The sequence below is a fragment of the Perca flavescens genome, chromosome 23 (genome assembly GCF_004354835.1).
Source record: "Perca flavescens isolate YP-PL-M2 chromosome 23, PFLA_1.0, whole genome shotgun sequence".
In the NCBI taxonomy this organism is placed as follows: Eukaryota; Metazoa; Chordata; class Actinopteri; order Perciformes; family Percidae; genus Perca; species Perca flavescens.
Window position 1 is genome coordinate 10,294,849 of NC_041353.1, and position 20,344 is coordinate 10,315,192.

The window sequence follows — 20,344 nt, forward strand, 5'->3', positions numbered from 1 at the left end:
TACAAGCAACAATATATAGATGCAGGTATACAATACACAAATAGAAGAGGACAACAGACATTATGCAACATGTGAAGTTAAAAGTTATCACAGTTCTGGTTTGCTTTAAGCCATTATTTAAAATGAGTCTTAAAAGTGGAATATGTAGGGCACTCTCTTATTGCACGTGGTGGGATATTCCAATATTTATTTCCCTTTACTGACAGCAAAGTTTGTCCAAATGTGGTGCATCTATATGGCACCTCACAGTCCCCTCTAGCAATGGCCCTGTCAGCACTCTTTTTAATGAATTGATTGATCAGATGATCAAGTACAAAGGTGATGCAACACAGAGTAAAAAAAAAACTATACAAATCAAAGAGCAAGCAAGCAAAGTGAAGCAATGAAATTAAGCACGCTCAATAAATTAAGTCTTTCTCAATTTTTTCAGATCCTCAAAACTTGCCACGAAGGGTGCTCCCATCAAAATATCAAGAATAAGTGTTCATCAAAATGCCTTTGGCAGTCTTTTTCAGCACAACTGGTCTCAATCTTGAATACTCATTATATCCACAGAAATGAGTCATGTGTCACTTAATAAGATCCTGGCAAAATAAGAACACAACAGTATTAGTATGTATAGGGAACTCACACCATCTAAAACAGGTTTTGAACTCAAAACAACATTTTGAAATGTAATAAAATGATACAAGCTATAATAACTCTTACATCATCTGAGTCCTGCCCGCAAGCCGTGCCATTGCTGCTGGTGGCGCTTTCAAGATCAGCTGGGATGCCATTAGCTTCATCCAGAATCTGGAGGTTTGAGAAACGATACACGGGTGCCCTGTAAAGGGCAATATTAAACCAGCTTGGTCAGCTACTCTTGGGTGCATAAAGTATAAAAACACTTTATTAAAAGGACATGAGATTGAAGAGAGATGATTTTGAGGGTGGGTTATTATACTGATTGTACTGGGGGTGGGGGATTAGGGTACTTGGGTCTGTGGTAATGGGACTAGCGTCAGTGAGCCAATAAGAATGCAGCATGCTTCTAGCAAGATCTAATAATGTTTGTGATTGGCTGTCTAACGTTAGACGTCGTAGTGACACGCAGGAAAATCTCTATGTTACACACAGAGGCTCAAGTAGTAGGAGCTAAAAAATAAATAAAAAGATTTGTGCCGTAATGTGTAATGTTGTAATTTCTTTTTGTTAAAATTAGTGCTGTCAAACGATTAAAATATTTAATCGCGATTAATCGCATTAATGTCATAGTTAACTCGCAATTAATCGCACATTTTTATCTATTCTAAATGTCCCGTGATTTCTTTTTGTCCTATTGTTTTTTCTCATTTTAATGCTCTTATCAACATGGAAAAGTGGATCGGCTCGCTTTGTGTTTTGTTGCCTGGCTTTGACGTGGGGGCGGAGAATTCGCATCAGCTGTATGCTTGGCCATCAAGTGGTATTTCAGACTGGACGTGCTGCGAGGATAGCTCAGTTCACAACGACAAAACGCACAGATCACTTTGGTCTTGTCAATGGAACCATTTGGCAACAAAAGTGTTGTTTGGGTTTCTGGTCTAGCTAGATCCAGTGTGGTGTTGTAGTTTTTCTAATGTTAAACTACAAAGTTTGCTAGGCCAAAAAGACTGTTAATCTTGCGATAAAAACGCACGTTGTTAAAATCGGTTTCCGTTAACGCCGTTACTAACGCGTTTAACTGACAGCACTAGTTAAAATGGATTTCATAAAATTGGTATCAAAAAAGGTATCCCTCAGGAACCGGTACTGAAGTCACAGTATTGGCATTGGTATCAGTACCGGTATCAAAGTTTTTGTGAACAATACCCTGCCCTATCGTGTGTAGCTCACCTGTTTCTGTAAACCACCCTCTTGACAGCAAAGACGGCTGAAACTATCGCTATCAGGACAATGACTCCTGCTCCTGCACACACCAGGATCAACACCAGCCTCTCTCGCTGGAAAATACACACAACAGCTGTTAGATTCCTAAAAACTTCATGAACAACTGAAGGTACACACACACACACACACATACTCACACACACACACACACACACACACACACACACACACACACACACACACACACACACACATATTAGAGCAACACATCTACTGACCGGTGTGTCAAAGTGTGTGACAGGAGACGAGGATCTGGCAGGTGGGCCAGGGCTGGTTTTAACACCACAGGGGTTGATGACTGTCTGCACTGCATGCTGAGGGCTGAATCCCCCCTCACAACGATCACTCGGGACCTTACGGTACCTACAAACACAGTCAGAAGTGTGTGAGCATGCAGAGGAAGTGTGTCTCTTCATTTGTTTTTTTTTAAAAGGGGCAACTGTTATTACCCGGCTGTCAGCAGCTCATCCTCCTCTCCATTCAGACAGAGCTCCAAGGTTTTATTTGCAGCGCTGGGTTGTCTCACACACTCGGAGGTGTTCACATGGCGATAGTAACCGTAGTCGCTGTTGAAAAGGACAGAGGTTAGGGCTTCACAAGGGAATATTCTCCATGCTGTCTTAGTTGTTGGCGCTGTAGAAGAAAATTAATTACTTTTCATCATTCATTTTAGTTCATTAATTGTATCCTTATATCCTCTTTCCTGCTCACTGATAATGTTCCTATTATTTTCTCTGATCAACAAACTTCTAGTGTCTCCTGAATTAATTAAGTCTGTCTGCCTTTTGTCTAGTTTAGTGTTAAAAAAAAGAGGCATTTTACATTGGTCACTGTGAGTGAGACCTTTTGTTTAGAGCCGGAGCGAGCTAACCTGACTCCGCCAGATGGATTGCTTCGCATTTGCTCGGCATATCCATCTGGGAACTTTCCGTTGGAGAACTTTTGGGAAGGGGCGGAAATACTGGTTAGCTGATTGGATGAACCATCTGTCTATCACCTATGTTGGTGATAGACGGGCCAAATCAACCAATCAGATCCACGAAGCGTATGAAAATACAACCACAAGCCCGCCCCTGCTGCTGCAGGCAAAGCATAGCTCGTTAGCTCAGCATGCAAGCAACATGTCGGTAAAGGAGATTTGCCGTTTGTGTAACGAGAATTTAGGAATAAAAGACACCATTTCAGGTTCCTGGACCATATTCCAAAAGAAGGATCCAAGAGAAAAAAAGCATTAGCGAGCAGCTACCGCTGTCTGAAAATACTAGTTAGCTGATTGGATAAACCATCTGTCTATCACCACCTAACCCACCTCAAAACCAACGCTGATTGGCCCGGTCGTTGGGCTAACGGCTCCAAATTTTCTCTATCTCAAGATGCCAGACTGATCTGCGAGTGGAAAACTGGAGCTCGCGAGATCAGGACGGTCTCACGAGGCTAGGAGCGAGCTCCAGCGGAGTTCACACTTTATTTAAACAAAGGACAGTTTTTCAATAGTTTGAGCAGACGGTATTGGATATAGACCCAAATCTACTCAGATAGTTTTCTGAGCAAATGTCTTCTCAGCTTTTTATTATTCTGTTGCTTCCTGTAACTTTGTAAAACAAACCTGAGAGATCCTACTGAACTTCTTTCTCCACTGCACAGTGATTTCTCATCTGAACCAGCCACTGAATTGGACCTGAGAGAACTTTTTCTTCTACAGTTTCGAAACATGTTCCCATACAAGCTTAAATGTCCAACGTGTAGGAATTTCTCCCATCTAGCGTTGAGATCATATATCGCAATCAACTCTCTCGCACCACGCAGTTCAAAGTATGTATTACAGCTACGGTAGCCTTCACGCTTCAAAAAGCCGGTCTCTTGCTCTTTTCAATATTCTTTTTCTTTTTCTGGGCGAAGAAGAAGACTACTGTTCCTGAAATTTGGATTTTGAATACATCTGGTCCTCCATGTTTTCTTCTTCAAACTTGCCGGGGCCGGGAAGCTACGATACCCATTAGCAGCATTAGCAGCACCTGTGAGTTTATCATGTGACAGCGAAAACACGAAAAGCGGAGCATTATGTCCTGTATGTCCCTTACCGGCTTACGTATTTCAAGATGGCGCATGAATATGGAGCGTCTACCCCAGTTCATGCGAATGCAAATGTAAAATTTCAAGTCAAAAGGAATACTTGGAATTGATGGTGGAGGTAAATATTCATGAAAAAGGACAAGTTTGTGATTCAGTGGTCGACGTACCATAAGTAATCTTCTCTGGTGCACAGGCAGGGGCTTTGCTTCTTGCTCACCACAAAGCCTCGCCCGTTTCTGCACAAAGATTGTTTCTTTAGCCTCCTGTATGTCTCTCTGACACCCAAGAGACAGCCCTCTCTCTCCAACTCCCCTCCAACTGTAGCATGGGCCAACCACTCTTCATAGTCCTGGTCATTACCTGATAAATTAGATGAACATTACAACTGTCAAGGACAATCATTTCAAATTTGCCGGTTAAAGTGAAACAAAAAGAAGTTGATAAATATTAAGTTGTATGTGAGCAGGAAACACCTTTAGTGGTTTTCCAATCGGTTCACCAATCACTGGCGGATGTAGAAGATTTTACACGGGGTGATAAACGGGTGGCAAGAGGTCTTGGCAGATTAGGTGGTACGCGGGAATCCCCATATGAGTGTCAAATAGAATTATCTAATGCAATTTTACAGTTTTTTTCTCTATCATAGCAGTTGTTTTCACTTTTGTTTAATCATAACCATTGATAGAAAATAAGACACATTTGTAAATCTTTAACTATCTAACCCTACACAACAGAAAAAAGCCAATAACTGAAAACATGTTTTTTACTGAGTGACATGACATGTTATGCTACTGTACTGCAATTTATATGGAAGGAGAATTAGAACATACCATGTGGTCCACGGGGAATGTTGGGTCTTTGTAAATTATTGTGTGGTCTAGACCTACTCTATCTGTAAAGTGTCCGGAGATAACTCCTGTTGTGATTTGATAAATAAAATAAAATTGAATTGAATTGAAAGCGTGGTGAACCCGGGGGAAGAGTACACATGGTAGTAGACGGCATTATATTGTAGCATCTTGACTCACACTCTCTTGTAATGAGGCTCTGGAAATCAATGGTGACGGCCACCCACATGGGCTGGCCGTCCTCCTCAGGCCGGAAGCCCCACACGCTGACGTTCATGGCCTTGGTCCCCGGCTCGGATGCCAGGCCTGCAAAGAAGAAAGGCTGCACGGTGAAGTTGTAGGACTTCCAGCACTGGCCCTCATCTGTAGAGAACCTGGTGATGAGAAATGGGAGCAAAAGTAGAGTAGAAGAATATAAGAACATTCTGCCCTCCATTGCCAAATAGTACTATTGTTCAATCGTGCATGAAGTAAAATCTATCTGCTCAGTACTTGATAGTCTTGACTTGTCCTTCATGCTGGGCCTCCACAGCCACAATGAGACCCCCAGAGTCCAATATGCTGTAGTGGTGAGGACCCTTGAGTGTGCCCCTCCAGTTATAACCCCCGTCCGAGGAGACGAACACATCTGGATGCTGCGACGATGACAAAGAGTCACCCACAGTACCTGGAGAAGAGAGGAGATCGCCTAGATACATCTTTAAATCATCATTACATTAGATTTAAGTACAGTACAGTATATATCCCAACTTTTACATCATAATTAGTTCTGTGTATCAAAAGTAGATATGGGTACATTGCTGTTCACTTACCATGAGCGATAACCAGACCAATTGCAGTTGGCTCAGACAGAGCCAGCATGGGAATGATGTTGTTTTTGCGACTGTGCTCTCCATGAATATGAAGGTTGCACTGTTGAAAAACACACACGTATGAAGTATTAGTTAACACTGACTACCTTGTAGTAGTGAGTATAATGTTAATATGCACATGCAGACTGGGATGAGATTTTTCTACACATAACATACATTCTTCACTTGCTCGCCACATTCCACATTGTCAGGTTTGTTAAGTTGCCTCCACGCCCCACCTCTATTAAAGGAAATGACGGATCTTATACGGCCATCTGCAACAAAGCGCATCATTAAAGTCATACTTACAGTGTTTTATCAAACTGAAAAAGTAAACAAAATGGCTGGTTGACAGGTCAGCTGTGTGGATATATAAAGACAAGCCGTTTTGAATGTAAGGAACGTAGTTAAAAAGATTCATAGATGGATATATCAGTTGATGTTTCATCAATCTGTCATGGACACCTCACTTTTCTTTGCCTACACAGAGTTAAAGGATACTGTAAGCCTGGCATTTTTCTATTTTTCATTGTCTTAAAATTACATTAGAAGACGCAAACAAAAAAAAACGCTCAGTAATTTTCTAAAACAGCTGTCTACTGTAGATTTTAGACTCAAACATGAGTATAGGTGCATTTGTTGGGGAATATTTTCAGCGGTGGATTAATACAAATTTGGTGCTCTACTAAGTATTTATGGCAGCAGAAGGGTGTATGTGGGATTGACTTGAAATAAATTACAGTGCCCATGCTCATCATAATGAAGGGACATGTCACCCAGTGCAACAATGTGGCACTATAATGTGTTTTTAATAGTTTTCAGACAAAATACAAAATAAAAGCAATAATTAAATACTAATACACTAATTGCATTGGTAGAAAATTAGCCAAAAGTGCTCAAATTACACACAAGAACCCTACCCTTGTCTAGTTTATTAGTGAGGTAGACTCCTCTCAGTGACGTTATGTTGGTGAAATCACTCTTCCTCTGCCCGTCAAACAGGTGGCGCTCCAGTGATTTGGAGAACAGGATGCCGCGGTCATCTGATGTGTACATGGTTCCAAAGAAAGTGTCTGTATTGAAACCAAAGAAAGGTGAGGATTTAGTGATGTGATAATTAAGATGTGAATCACCATCAAAGAGATTCAGCACCTGGGGACAAGTTATGCCACGCTGGCACAAACCTTTCAACATCAGCATAATAACGAAAAGTCATCATCAATTTTATTTTTGCTGTGTGAAGCTTTTCTCTCTCTCACACACACACACACACACACACACACAAACACATATAGATACAGATATGTCAGCAAATGCACCTTTATTCATGTTTGAGCTTCAAGTCATGAAGGACAAGTTCAGCTGAGGGAGGGGATGGACATGGTGTGTGTGTGTGTGTGTGTGTGTGTGTGTGTGTGTGTGTGTGTGTGTGTGTGTGTGTGTTTGTGTGTGTGTGCGTGCGTGCGTGCGTGCGTGCATGCTTGTGTTACACCCTGATACCAAGATATGTTTGTCAGCTTTTGCAGTGTAAACTAAATCTCCCTCCCTCCAGCCAAACAAAAGATAAAGCCCCTCTACCCCATATCTCCCCTATTTATCTCAGCAGTACAAAAGTCTCATCACCAAACCCATACAGCACTAACCGGAGCCCTGGCCAGGGAGAAAAAATAGTAATAACGTGAGAGGAAACCGAAAGAAACCTGAATGAGAAAGAGATACGCAGAGGGGAGGGAGAAAGACAAAGGAAGAAAGAATGTGCAGCTGGACTTGCATGCACTCTCAGTATGTTGGAATGATTTGTCAGCAACACCAAGAACTCGTGAAACCAGTCCGTCCTTTTTTACCATTGAGCTTTTCCATTACAACAAAAGGGGCTGAGAGACCTATGAATACTGTCATGCTGTCTTCACAACATGGGCATATTTGCGAATATGTGTCAAGCATGTTTTTAAAGTAGTTTTCTCAAGTGTGTGTATGTGTGTCTTCTGTTTAGAAAATATGGACAGAGCGTTTGTGCGTGTGTTTTTGTATGTTACCTCCTGGGTTGTCCACATGCATGAAAAGCATATCTTCATCTCCATCCAGGATGGAGTAGAACTGCAAACACACACATATATTGAGTGAGATGTGGGTGAAAAGAATCTGGAATTGCAATAAAAACAAACAAATGCGATGACTAATTTAATCTTTGCCATGTCTAATCTTCGTGAGAGAGAGTGTGTGTTTGTGCTGTCAACAAGGTGTGTATGTGGGTTGGTGTTTCGCCAGAAAAGAAATTCCTTCATTTGGTGTTGAAATAGGAAATGTTGCCATCAATAGTTTAACTTAAGGAAAACCAAAAAACAACCAGGCATAAAAACAATGTGTTTGTCTAAGGGTCCAAGTCAGACTTAAAGTGGGAGAGAAACGTGTGACAAAGGGCATAATTACATTAACATCTGAACATTTCCATCCTGTGGCAGGTTATCGTTGGAAATATTTGGATACTACTGCCGATACAAAAGCTACCAAAGAACAAAAAGTTGTTAAATAATAAAATATGCTTTATAGCAGCCGCAGAAGAACCTTGCCTAAATAAAATATTCTAAAATTGGCAACATTTTGATTAAAAAGCAGGATCTATCTGATCAAAGAAGGAGTAAACAAGCAATGCCAGCTTTAGGTACTTGACAGTTTTTGATACTTTTGATTAAGTTTTTCAGGAAATGAAAAGATTACAACTTGGTTTTTATTTTTGTTACCATAACCAATAGAAATGGTGGACAAAACTACAAAAATAAGACAAGAATTGTAGTGAACCAAATGCTTTACTTAACCCTTGTGTTGTCTTCCTGTCGACCATGCTGTCGACCATGAACTTGTTGTCCTTAGGGTCAAAATTGAATTTTTGGCGTTTGACGTATTTGTCACTTATTTCAACACTTTTTTTAAATTCATGGTCAATAAACCTAATTTATATGATTTTATAACTAATTTTTGAGTTTAAACAAAGCAGAAATTATGAATTATTTTGACCAATAGTTAAGATCAAGAGGATGCTGAGTGGATTATAGACTGGTTCATGTCAAAGTTTAGTCAGGATGCTGTTTTGAAACCATTACATTTTTATTTTTTTTCAAATGCTATAAAATTGAATAAAACACCCAAAATGCAATGAAAGTAATCATTAATTTTACCTGTGAAGAATATTGTTTGGGTTCCATATAATGTACATCCATGCATCCATGTTATTTTTGGGCAATTTGTTTGAAATAAACCCATATTTCTGATTTAAAAAAAACATTGAAAACAGGTCTAATTTGCAACACAAGGGTTAAACAGCTTTCTCACCTGCTCGGTGGAGGCGGAGGGGAGCAGCGCTCGGCTGAAGGTATCTCCTTGGTCCGATGAAAAATACATGACACGAGGGGATCTCTGGGAGCAGAATTATGCATCACTGTGTTATTATTGCTTGACTTAACACATGTGATTTGACTACATGCAAAGAAGAGGCTTTGTATTCACACAACTTACCGAATCTTCCATCACAGAGAAGAAGAGAAAGGCACCGATGTAGCCAAAACTGTAGATGTCCTCGTGGATTGTGGTGAAGGTCTGCCCCAGATCCTTTGTCCTCTTCAGCACTAAATCCCCCCTCTCATTTGCATAAACTGTGGGGATAAGAAGCAAGACTTGGTGACAGGAATACTCAGGACTCTAATTTATTGGTTTTCCCTTTGCTTTAATTCAATTTTCAATTTTAGCTTAAAACTACATTTTTTTAAATCTTGATTGTAAAATGAAGTGTGGATGGAAAGCAAAATCCATGTTAGTCAATCCAGACCATCCTCTTGTTTGAGATGAAATTTTCATTTATTCCAAGTATAACGAATGTGCTTTATTCAAATATACCATATATTGTTGTTGGACCCCACAACAACATCTTATTCCTACTCTTATCTTTTGTCAGTTTTTATCAAATTGCCTTTTTTTATTGTATTTATTATTGTGTGTACAGCAATAACACTGTTACTACATACAAACTTCCATACATTGTTTTAATGCTGGCTTACTGCAGGAAGGATTTCCTCTTTGGGCAATGAAGCTCTAAAGTGAACAGCAAACAACCATACAAGAGTGTTTCCATTTTTTTTTAGATTAGATTTGATTGCACTTGCAATGTCAGATAACTCTGAATGTTTGTTTTGCAAGGTGAACACTTATAACTGGTCACTTTTTTATACTCTGTAGTCTGACTGACTGTTACTGGTATCATGTACGGTAAGTGCATTTCATATAGCTTCTTACCTGTGTCTGTTCGACTGTAGCTAAAAAACAAATTAATGCCGGCCCCCCTAATGGAAAGAGGAAGTCAAAAATTTACTCAAAACATTGAAATACCAATTGTAAATATACTGGCAGACAGCTTTACAAAATACATGGTTCATGTAACATGTGATTTCTTTTAGACACTCGGTGTGTGGTTTTGTTTCCTGTTTATGCTCACCATGAGAAAGAATGCACTCCATCATGAACTTTTGTCCACTTAGCGCCAAAGTCCAGAGAAAGCCACAGACTGTCCTGCAAGTCAGGAAGGAATGTTTTCTTTTACTTCCAAGGTTTGTGCTTGATGTGTTTGTGCGGGGACATAACGCTACATATTTTGTGTGGGAATGTGTGTACGTTTTATCCAAGAATATTAAACAGAGTAAGGGAGACCACCGTGAGCTTGTGAATTCACATGAAAAAAGTAAGAGAAACAACATTTAAAGCAGTGCAGCTCACATCAATGCTGAGGGCCACAAGGTAGTCAGGGTTGAGGAAGTGGTACGTGATTGGCTCAGCCAGGTGGAAGGGCAGTTGGATGTACTTAAAGGTTGCACCGGCATCCGTGGAGGTGAAGATGACCCCGCCTGGGTTGTCCACCACCGGTACGTCTGCTGTCAGTATCACCTGTCAATTTTAATAAATTAAAAGCAGACCTGAGATGCAAAGTTGATGAGCGTTTACTAGGGGTGGGAATCACCAGAGGCCTCACGATACGATATTATCACGAGACTAATGTCACGATACAATATTATTGGGATTTTAAACATATTGCAATATTCTGCAACATATTGCAATTTATTACCTTTTTTCCAACTTTAAATTTTTCCCAAATTAAAAATGATGTCTCCAAAAGGAAACTTTTTTTATCTAAAAAGATATATTTATCTGTTTGTTCATCTCACTTCTTCAGTTTTATTGCTGCGAAATGGGATTGTCAAGCAGACAAACTGACCAACACATGGAGTATATCATAATAGATTGTTTTCTGGCATTTGTGTATCAATACTACCCTGGAAATTCAGAGTTCTCGCGAGAGCACAATTTGACTTTGCTCAGCGAGTCACTCTGGCATCGATCAATGATGCTCATTAACTATGCCCTTGTAGCGAGCTGCACCAATCACATCGGTGTATCTGATATAGGCGGGCCAAAGGCGAGCTAAACAGATGACGACAGTTTAATCTACCAGTTAGCTCCGCTGGTAGCTAAGCTCTGGATACGTCATCCTGTGTATTGTTGTGATTGGTCGTAGTGTTATCCAATTGCGTGCAGTGAGATTTTCAAATGCATGCTTGGTGCCGCTCCTCGAATTGGGCCGTTTTCATTACTCAATGCCAGACCCCTAGTCTTTCAGATTTGGGTCTGGATTTCCAGGCTATATTGATACAGTATTGACGCAGAAAATATCGCGATACTATGCTGTATTGATTGTTTCCTCCCATTTACTGAACATAAGTTAAAAAGAAGAAAACCTAAAAATCACATTGCTTACTAATCCATATTTTGATTTGCAAAAAGCGCTTTTTTTCTGTCTCTGTGCAGAATTCCTGAGTAAAAAAAAAATCAGCCTGCATCTCAGAGAAAGTGTCTTTTTACATGTTTGAACTCCGTTTAAACCAAACAATTGTATCTCAACCCCCAGATCACAAATTATCTTAATGTCATGATGAGCTAGTTGAAATCATGTATAAAAAGCTACATCACATACTTCTCCCCGAGTGGCAACACAGTTCCCCAACTGAAACTCTAAATTGCTCACTCACTACACATGCTACACACAGTGGGTGTCCTACTTTTGACTTACAGAGCTCCCTGGTCCAACACTGACTCCAAACTCCTCCCTTATGAAGGTGTTGTTGATCCGATGGGAAATGTCATGGAAGGATTTTGCATAATCCATGCTGAGAGGAAAGAAAGAAAAGATTTTACTGTGTGTTTAAGTTCTTTTTAGGGTGTGCTGCTCATGTTAGTTCCTGTATTATATCAGATACTAACTCACCTTCGATAAAGTCTTGAGGAGCCGCCTTCTAGGAAAGTATCTATTGGAGCACTAAATGTTGACAGCACTAGGACAACCTAGGGAATGCAGCAATTTAGTTAAAAGTTTGACCAAAAAGAAAATATAGTTATTTATGAAGATTTATTAAGTTCATCATTCATTCATCATTTCAACTGAAGTATGACCTACTTTTTTATATGTCTAAGCATGAGCGAATAAAAAAATAAATATATAAATATATATATATATATATATATATATATATATATATATATATATATATATATATATATTAGACTCTATTTTTCAAATAATGGTAGGCTAAAAAACAAATAAGTAAAATATTTTGGAATAAAGAAACTGCATGCGGTGCCACAGATTAGATGAAGTATGAGTATGAAGTCTAATGTTTCTGTATCTCAAAAGAGACTGATGATTACAGCATGTTGTGTTAATGAGAGTGATCTGACATTGTGGTACTGTGATACTAAGATACTCACCCCTGTACCATCGCCCACCCATGTGAGAATTACATGGGAGCCATCATCACCGTTAAACCCTGTCTAGGAGAAAGAGAGAAGAGATACTCACACATATGACAGTTAAACAACAAAACTAAAATCCTATAATACGCAATTTTCATTTCCTGTGCTTGCCAAAAGGTTAATCGACTGATAAATATGACCAAGAAAGTTCAATGATAACCCCAGTAGATCATCAGTTTGCACAGTTTGCATTTAGTATGCTTAAAATGATTTTGGTGTCATAGTTCCACTTATTTCTAATACAGTTTCACCTAAGACAAACTTATCTTGAATATCCTGAAAAAGTACATACGCAAGATAAATATCACTAAGTAACAAGTTTATCTGTGTTCTGAAATGCATTTTTCATGCTTAATAAAACTTAAAGCTGCAAATCCTATAGATTACGTGACTGATGGACATTAATTCACTAAATCTTGTCTCATAACTCAATCACACCTCACCTCATACGTATTGTCATCCAGAACCTTGTGCTCGACGGGGTTGAGGGGGGTCCGGCAGGAGGTGAAGGGAGGACCGTGAAAAGGCCTGGGGGTGCCGGAGGAGCTGCTCATGTCCCTCCTGGGTCGTGCGCGCGCTTGGCCCTGGCTCTCATCCTGCTGAGGCCGGTGGAAAGTCACCGTCCTCCCCCCGCGGCTGCTGCCTTCAGCACCCAGAAGAAGGACGCACACCCCACCGAGGACCACAAGTCTCCAGATCATATCCGATGCTAAAGTAAGGGGATCTCACTAAAAATAAGAGTACCAGAGACCGAGGTGCCTGGCAATACTGACTTGGTAGTGTTGCGCTTCAAAAGCAAGTGGGGGTGGGACGTGCTTGGACGGCCGGGTCCTTAACATAAAAAGTGCTGTGTGAAGTGGTGCGTCCTCCACCAGCAGGTGTTTCTGTCACCTGGATGCGGGGATGCGGGCAGAAACACCTGCTGGTGGAGGATTTACATGTCAAGTGTATTTGATGGGAACGCACCTTGTTTCCATTTGCACACCAATGCGAAAAAAGGAAAATGTGGAAATCAGTGCGACTCTTTGTGAGAGGTAAATGTGCAATGCGTTGTATGTTACATACAAGAGAGGGGGGGGGAGGCGAAAGAAGAAGTTCTTGCGAGTTCTGACAGTGGAGGAGTAAATGCAGCATCACAGAGAGAGTTTTCTTCCTGGTTGTATTTGTAGTTGGCACAAGGATTTGCGCTTTTACGCACAACAAAATGATTATTCCTGCAGTACGGTAATAATAGCTATTAAATCAATGCCTGTGTGACAGGATGAGGTTTTCCCAGCTTTTTGCCGCTGCCAGGGGTTGTTATTTTGGAGTGGTAAGGACGCTTTTTCATCCTTTGTGCTTTCATTGTTTGTATTGCCGTGCGGATGGCATTAACGAGCGTTCTCTTATAGAGCCAACTTAGTTTCGGACGTGGACGTCCCGGTGTGGCTAGATGAACACCTGGGCTGCTGCCGTTGTGTGCCTCGGTAAGCTGCATGCCTCTGTTTCGACCCATTTTGTGTTTATCAAAGATCTGACAGTCTTATTTGTTATAGTTGGGTGCTGTGTGGTTGCGCGGATTGCTTGCCCCCCTGCCGGGGTCTGAGGGCGGCGTGTCCTGTAAAGCGGTAAGTGCCTGGTCTGCCTGTCTGCTTACAATTTATTACGGTCCTGTTTTATTGGTGCGTTTTTATATCACAGCTGCAAAGAGCTACAGCCTTGTGCATGCTGCTGTGGAGGCTGCCGGTGCAACAGATATCTAGGGCCAACACTCCCCAGCGCGTTTCTCCTCCCACTCTTGCTGTTCTGGATATTGGTACAGATTGTACTGGATATTGGTACAGATTGCTCTGGCTACTGGTACAAAAAGTGTCTGGATGTATGGGATTGTTTTGGGCGCACAGAGCTGGTTTGGATCGATACGGCTAAGCGTTTGAACACCCAGACATTGGCTTTGTAAATATTGGTATTAACTGTGTATATGTATGTATTTTTTGGAGAAAAAAAACAACAACTCCACAATAAGTCTACAAATCCAAAAGCCTGACATATTGTTTGGCCACTTCTAAAAATTTCTGTTTTTATTGCATTTTCTGTATAGCTGTGTAACTTAAATTATTATTATATTGCCCGAATGGGTCAAGCTAAATGAACTGCTGAATACCCTCAGTTTGTAACAGGCTTCTGCCTTTTGAAAAACAGTCTTGTGAAATATCTTTTTGTACGGGTCATATTTAATAGTATTGGAATGCACTGAACAACACCGTCATCACTGTTTCATCTGTTCCTCGGTACCAACCTCCTTTCCCTGTCTATTCTGTACAGTATTTATTCTCCTGTTTCGGTGTCTGTTTGTTCTGGCTCTCAGTATATCGTCTACTGTGTAGTGGTCTTGTTTTGTTTTTATTCAGCCTTATGTTTACTAAAGCTCGTTTTTTGTTCTGCCAACCTGCCCGACTGGTCTTCTGCTTTTGGGTCCTCCTTTTGAACTGTCAAACCGTTAACATAAATGTGTTGTTCTGAAAATGTTACAGCTCTTAGACAAAGACAGGAGACACATGGGTATACCAAATAACAAATAGATTTATTTACAAATGAAACAAATGAATCAAACAAATGGGGAGCACAAATCTGTAAAGTCAGTAGGGACTGGATGAGTGGAAGTGGTCTGCATAGGTCTTGTGTTGTAAAAACGAAGATATTGGAACAAAAAAAACGACAACACAGAGGTGTGTGGGGACAGAGGATTGTGTATATTGGACTGGCTGCTGCTCTGGCCTTAGCACATGAGGCCCACCGGCCCTGCTGACTAATACTACTATGCTAGGAGGACAGGAGGATTAAAAAAACAGGATGGACTATTCAGAAGAGGTCATTATCTGCACTTGAGTTTCTGCGCGGGAAAGTACCGGACGACACAATCTTCTGATCACAGCGATACTGAGAAATAGAGTTGTGTGGAGCTGATAGTCTTAATTAGCTTTGTAGCAACTCATTTGGCAATGGCTTGAATGTTAACGGACGTTTATTAAAGGTCCCATGACATGGTGCTCTTTGGATGCTTTTATATTGGCCTTAGTAGTCCCCTAATACTGTATCTGAAGTCTCTTTCCCGAAATTTTTATTTTTTTATTTATTTATTTTAAACCTTTATTTATCCAAGTAAACTGTTTGAGAACAACTTCTCATTTACAAACATGATCTGGCCAAGAGGCTACAGAAATAAATGGTAAAATACTCCACAACGATACATATACATGTCATACACATAACACACAGAACAAGCAATTAAAAAATTAAAAAATAGACAGCAAAGAAAAAAAAAGAAAAATAAAATGCTTAAGTATATGTGTATAAATATGATTCATGTTTATCAACAGGAACAGGAATCGACTATATTGTTTTGTAGGTTAAGCTTAAAGGTGGAAATTGGGATTAGAGACGTAAGTTTCAGAGTATTTTGTAGTGTGTTCCAATCATGTATTGCTGCAAAGCGGAAAGCATTGCGTCCAAAGGTAGTAGAAGTAGGGGGGGTACTAAACTTAATAAAATTACTTGATCTTGTATAATGGGTGTTATGAGCAACATGAAAAAAAGATGACAGATAGAGAGGTGTCTTGCCCATGATTGTCTTGTATATGAAGCAAAACCAATGATGGAGCCGCCGTGTATGAAGGGAGGGCCAGCCCACCAGTTTATACAAATCACAGTGATGAGTATGAAAAGGTACATTAGTGGCGAAACGGATGGCTGAATGATAGAGTGTATCAAGTTTTTTTAGGACTGTATTTGGTGCTATTCTGTAAATACTGTAGTATCACCATAGTCCAAAATTGGCAATACTGTCATCTTCACAAGGATGCATTTGGTAGCATGAGTAAAGGAAGCTTTATTGCGGAAAAGAAAAGCTAGTCTAGCTTTAACTTTAGTTTGAAGGTTCTTGATGTGTGTAATAAACGACAAAGATGAATCCAACCAGATACCTAGATATTTATATGTTTTGACATACTCTATAGCCATACCGTTCATGCAGGTGATTGTAGGTGGAGTTTCAGTAACAAGTTTTCGGCTAAAAATTATACATTTTGTCTTACTAGTATTAATACAGAAGTGAAGATTATCAAAGAACTGTTCTATCGAGGTAAAGCTTAATTTAAGATTGGAAGCTGCACTGCCCTACAAAGCCAAAGAGCAGTATCAGCAAAAACGCCAAACTGAGAAAAACAGCTTTTTGTGTTTTTCTTACACCAAATATAAGCATCCAATTAAATTTAACAACAAAGGGTACAATTAGATAGATCAAAGGGAGGTGAATATTAAACATTTAGTTTTTTGACAGTCAGGCAAAATTTGGTAGTTTTATAGGCTATACTGCGCTTTGCCTTTGCATTACTGCATATACTTACATGGCTATACAATAACATATAGCAGTAAGTGTAGCAAGTGATCATAATCACTTGTTTATATCATAAATCAAATCAAATAATTTATTGAGGAGGCACTTACTACATTTTCTACAGATTTGCTGCTTGATGCCTTAACTATGGCACAACTCCGTCATTTATAAAAATGTATGTAAACATATATGAACAAAATCAATTGGGTATTCTTGTAGACCTTCATGTCAAGCAATATTGCATTGCTGCACACCAAAACCTTTGCACACTGCTGCTTATAGTATTGTCAAAGTACAGTATATGTTAATTATTACCAAACTATTACTATTATATTATATTTATTTATATAATATTTATTATATTATATAACAAATAAAAAACACAAGCGTTATTAGATTCATATATTTTAATTGTATCACAAAAGTGCTGTCTTTAAGGCAATTATTAACGTATTGCTTTTATTTCAGTCTGGGAATAGGTCTTCACATGTAATTACAAACAGTTTAAGTTTAATCATTCAGGGAATGAACTCCTCCCCTTGAGTCTGGGCTGGGGACGGGGGAGACGTCTCTCTCCAGTATTTTAAATTTGTACTTCAGTAACTTTTTTTAAACACTAGCTGTCAGTATTACACGTTAATTTTGACCTTTTTAAGGTAATTTCTCTAAGGTATTCCCCAAGGTATCGTTGCTATCCCAATGCTGTAAAAAAGCTAATGCTAGCTAGAAAGAGGTAAACAGACACAACTGACAAAAAAAAGGGTTAAGAGGTTTAAAACTTACCAATTTTGGTACCTTGTTGTTTAAGGCAAGTTTCACCAGCATTTTTCCACGTAAAAGTGAAGCCATTTTGACAGTTCTTTTTCTTCTCTGAGAGAGGTTTTTATAGCATACAGTAACTGTATGCTATAAAACCTGACTCATGCCACTTAGCTAGTTGCAACAATGTTCATACTGATACAAAGGCAAACTACAGTATCATAGTGAAACCAAGGCAGACTGCAGTACGGGCAGATACTGCATTCTGCCTTGGTTTCACTCTACTTTTCTATACAAACTGCAAACTAAAAATGTAAATTTATATAAGAAATTTATTAGGTAGCCATATGAAATTTTAACAGATTGAAGAGCAGATCCTCCACTTGTTATTTGTGCAAAACATTTTTTTTGAAAAATTGGAGATACTGCTCTTAGCCTTTGTAGGGCAGTGCAGAGGTGAGAGAAGAACCAACTGAGTACAAAATGGTGTCATCTGCATAAAGGTGAATTCATGAGGTGCCAGCAGCTCTGGCTATGTCATTAATGTAAATAGAACAAAGGATTGGGCCCAAGATGGAACCTTGAGGCACCCCTTTAAAGATGGTAAGTGGATCTGACATGATGGTTTCAGCCTTCAATTGCTGAACACGGTTGGTGAGATAACTTGCAAACCAATCACAGGCAGAGGTGGACAGACCAATACTGGAAAGTCTATGTAAAAGTATCCTATGGTCGACGGAATCAAAGGCCTTAGTGAGGTCTATAATATCTATGTTATGCACCCATGTCCCATCCGGAAACCAGATTGCATATCAAATAATATATGATTATTACCCAAAAAATCATTTAGCTGTTTATGGACGAGCTTCTCAAGAACTTTGGCAAGGCATGGTAAGATAGAAATTGGACGATAACAATTTGGGTCAGATTTAGAGCCCCCTTTGAAGAGGGGAAAAATTATGGCTGATTTCCAATCAGTGGGGAACTCAGAGAGCTGTGTGGACATATTAAATAATCTTGTGACAGGAGTGGCAATAAAGCGGACTGCTGCTTTTAAAAACATGGGATCAAGACCATCAAGGCCAGCAGATTTGTTTGTATTCAGCCTGATAAGTTCATCCTGGACTTGAGAGGTGGAAAAAGGCATAAAGTAAAAACCACTGTTACTTGGTGGGGAAAATTGTAGATTGGCTGAAATTATAGCTGAAGTGTCCATTGAGACTGGATTAGGATTTGAAGTTGACACTGTATGTGTTGCATTAATAAAGTGATGGTTTAAAAGTGATGCCATGCGAGACTTTTCAGTGATAATATTGTCATTAAATAACATAGAAGTTGGTAAATTGGAGGAAACAACTTTATTTTCCATTACCTTGACCTTGTTTTCCAGAATGCCCTAGCATCATTCCCACATGTGGTGAGTTTCTTTTTAAAATAAGAGATTTTGGCATTTCTGATAGCCTGTGTTGCTTTATTTCTGCATTGATGGAAGGCCAACCAGTCAACTGGAAATTGGGTGGAGCGGGCCTTTCTCCAGAGGGCATTTTTACGATGAATAATCTCAGCCAGATCGATTTTTAATTATACATTTTTTCAGGGGGGCATGCTTACTCATAATCGAGCTAAAAGTATTTTTGAAAAAAGACCAAGCCTCTTCCAAAGAGGGGAAGGAATTAATTCTGTCCCAGGACACAGCCGCAACATCTTTGAGAAAAGCTTGCATGTCAAGGTTTTTCAGGGAGCGCTTGGTTACAATTACTGGGGGCCTTTTAAATGAAAGGCCAAAGCGTATACATGCAATAGCGCAGTGATCACTTATTTGACTGAAAACTCCAGCTTTATAATTAGATGGGTTGTTAGTCAAAAGGAGGTCAATCAGAGTGGATGATGAGGGAGATTTAGGATTAGGTCTAGTGGGCACAGTTATAATCTGAGTAAGGTTTAAAGCATCAAACTGTTGCAAAACTGTATCTGGGGGATTGATCATGTCCCAGTTTAAATCACCCATAAGAACAAACTCAGACGATATATATGGAGCTAGAAATTGACTAAAGACTATGAGAGCAGAAGCTGGAGCTGAAGGTGCTCTATAGCAAACGGCAACAGAGAGAGAAAAAGAAGTTGAAAGCCTAATCTTTAGTACCAGTAGTTCAAGTTGTTTAGGAACTGACTTAGACAGAGCAACAGTACATTGCAGATGATCTTTAACATACATAGCTACACCACCACCCCTGGTAGCTCTGTCCTGACAAAACACATTATAGCCTGGTAATAAGATGTCAAGATCCGTGTTCCCTTTCTTAAGCCAAGTTTCAGAGGTGTCAAGTTTAATTTCCCGAAATTCAGCCTTGGTGCAGAATTACAGCCACTAGAGCCAGTCCCACAATGAGCTTTCCTTAGTATGTGCCATTTCTGTGTCTGTAACTATTGAGGAGGAGAAAGGGGGGGGGGGGGATCGGCCCATCTGAGCTTTCATTTTCTCAAAGGCAGAGCAGGATACCCAGGGCTCGGTTTACACCTATCACCATTTCTAGCTACTGGGGGACCATAGGCAGGCTGGGGGAACTCATATTAATGTTAAAAAATCTCATAAAGTGACATTTTCATGCCATGGGACCTTTAATATCAAAATGTTACGCACTAAAGCTTTAAAGTATTGCATAAGCGGCTGAAAT

General features: G+C 39.8%; 1 protein-coding gene and 1 long non-coding RNA gene across 2 annotated transcripts; one reads left to right on the plus strand and one right to left on the minus strand.

The window, feature by feature from the left end:
• Positions 1-569: 569 nt before the first annotated feature.
• On the minus strand, positions 570-13,236 carry si:dkey-159a18.1 (sortilin). Its single transcript, XM_028571290.1, has 21 exons — positions 12,979-13,236; positions 12,491-12,553; positions 11,991-12,067; positions 11,795-11,892; positions 10,448-10,620; positions 10,170-10,243; positions 9,971-10,017; positions 9,197-9,333; positions 9,014-9,097; positions 7,720-7,780; positions 6,604-6,756; positions 5,852-5,958; positions 5,645-5,744; positions 5,325-5,499; positions 5,013-5,206; positions 4,152-4,344; positions 2,361-2,477; positions 2,130-2,274; positions 1,858-1,964; positions 709-826; positions 570-584 (listed from the first exon to the last, which is right to left on the minus strand). The coding sequence occupies exons 1-21, from the start codon at positions 13,234-13,236 to the stop codon at positions 570-572; spliced, it is 2,496 nt and encodes an 831-aa protein (XP_028427091.1).
• A 709-nt stretch (positions 13,237-13,945) lies between these two features.
• On the plus strand, positions 13,946-14,303 carry LOC114549893 (uncharacterized). The gene is made up of 3 exons (XR_003691607.1): positions 13,946-14,001; positions 14,071-14,142; positions 14,216-14,303. It is a non-coding gene; the product is annotated as an uncharacterized LOC114549893 (long non-coding RNA).
• The last annotated feature ends 6,041 nt before the right edge of the window (positions 14,304-20,344 follow it).

Excerpts from the sequence above, each read along its gene's own strand:
- si:dkey-159a18.1 (XM_028571290.1), bottom strand. The coding sequence starts at position 13,236 with ATGATCTGGAGACTTGTGGTCCTCGGTGGGGTGTGCGTCCTTCTTCTG. Across the intron at positions 12,554-12,978 it reads TGGATGACAATACGTATGAG|ACAGGGTTTAACGGTGATGA; the intron begins GTGAGGTGTGAT and ends TCTTTCTCCTAG. Across the intron at positions 9,098-9,196 it reads TCTCTGTGATGGAAGATTCG|AGATCCCCTCGTGTCATGTA; the intron begins GTAAGTTGTGTG and ends TTCTGCTCCCAG.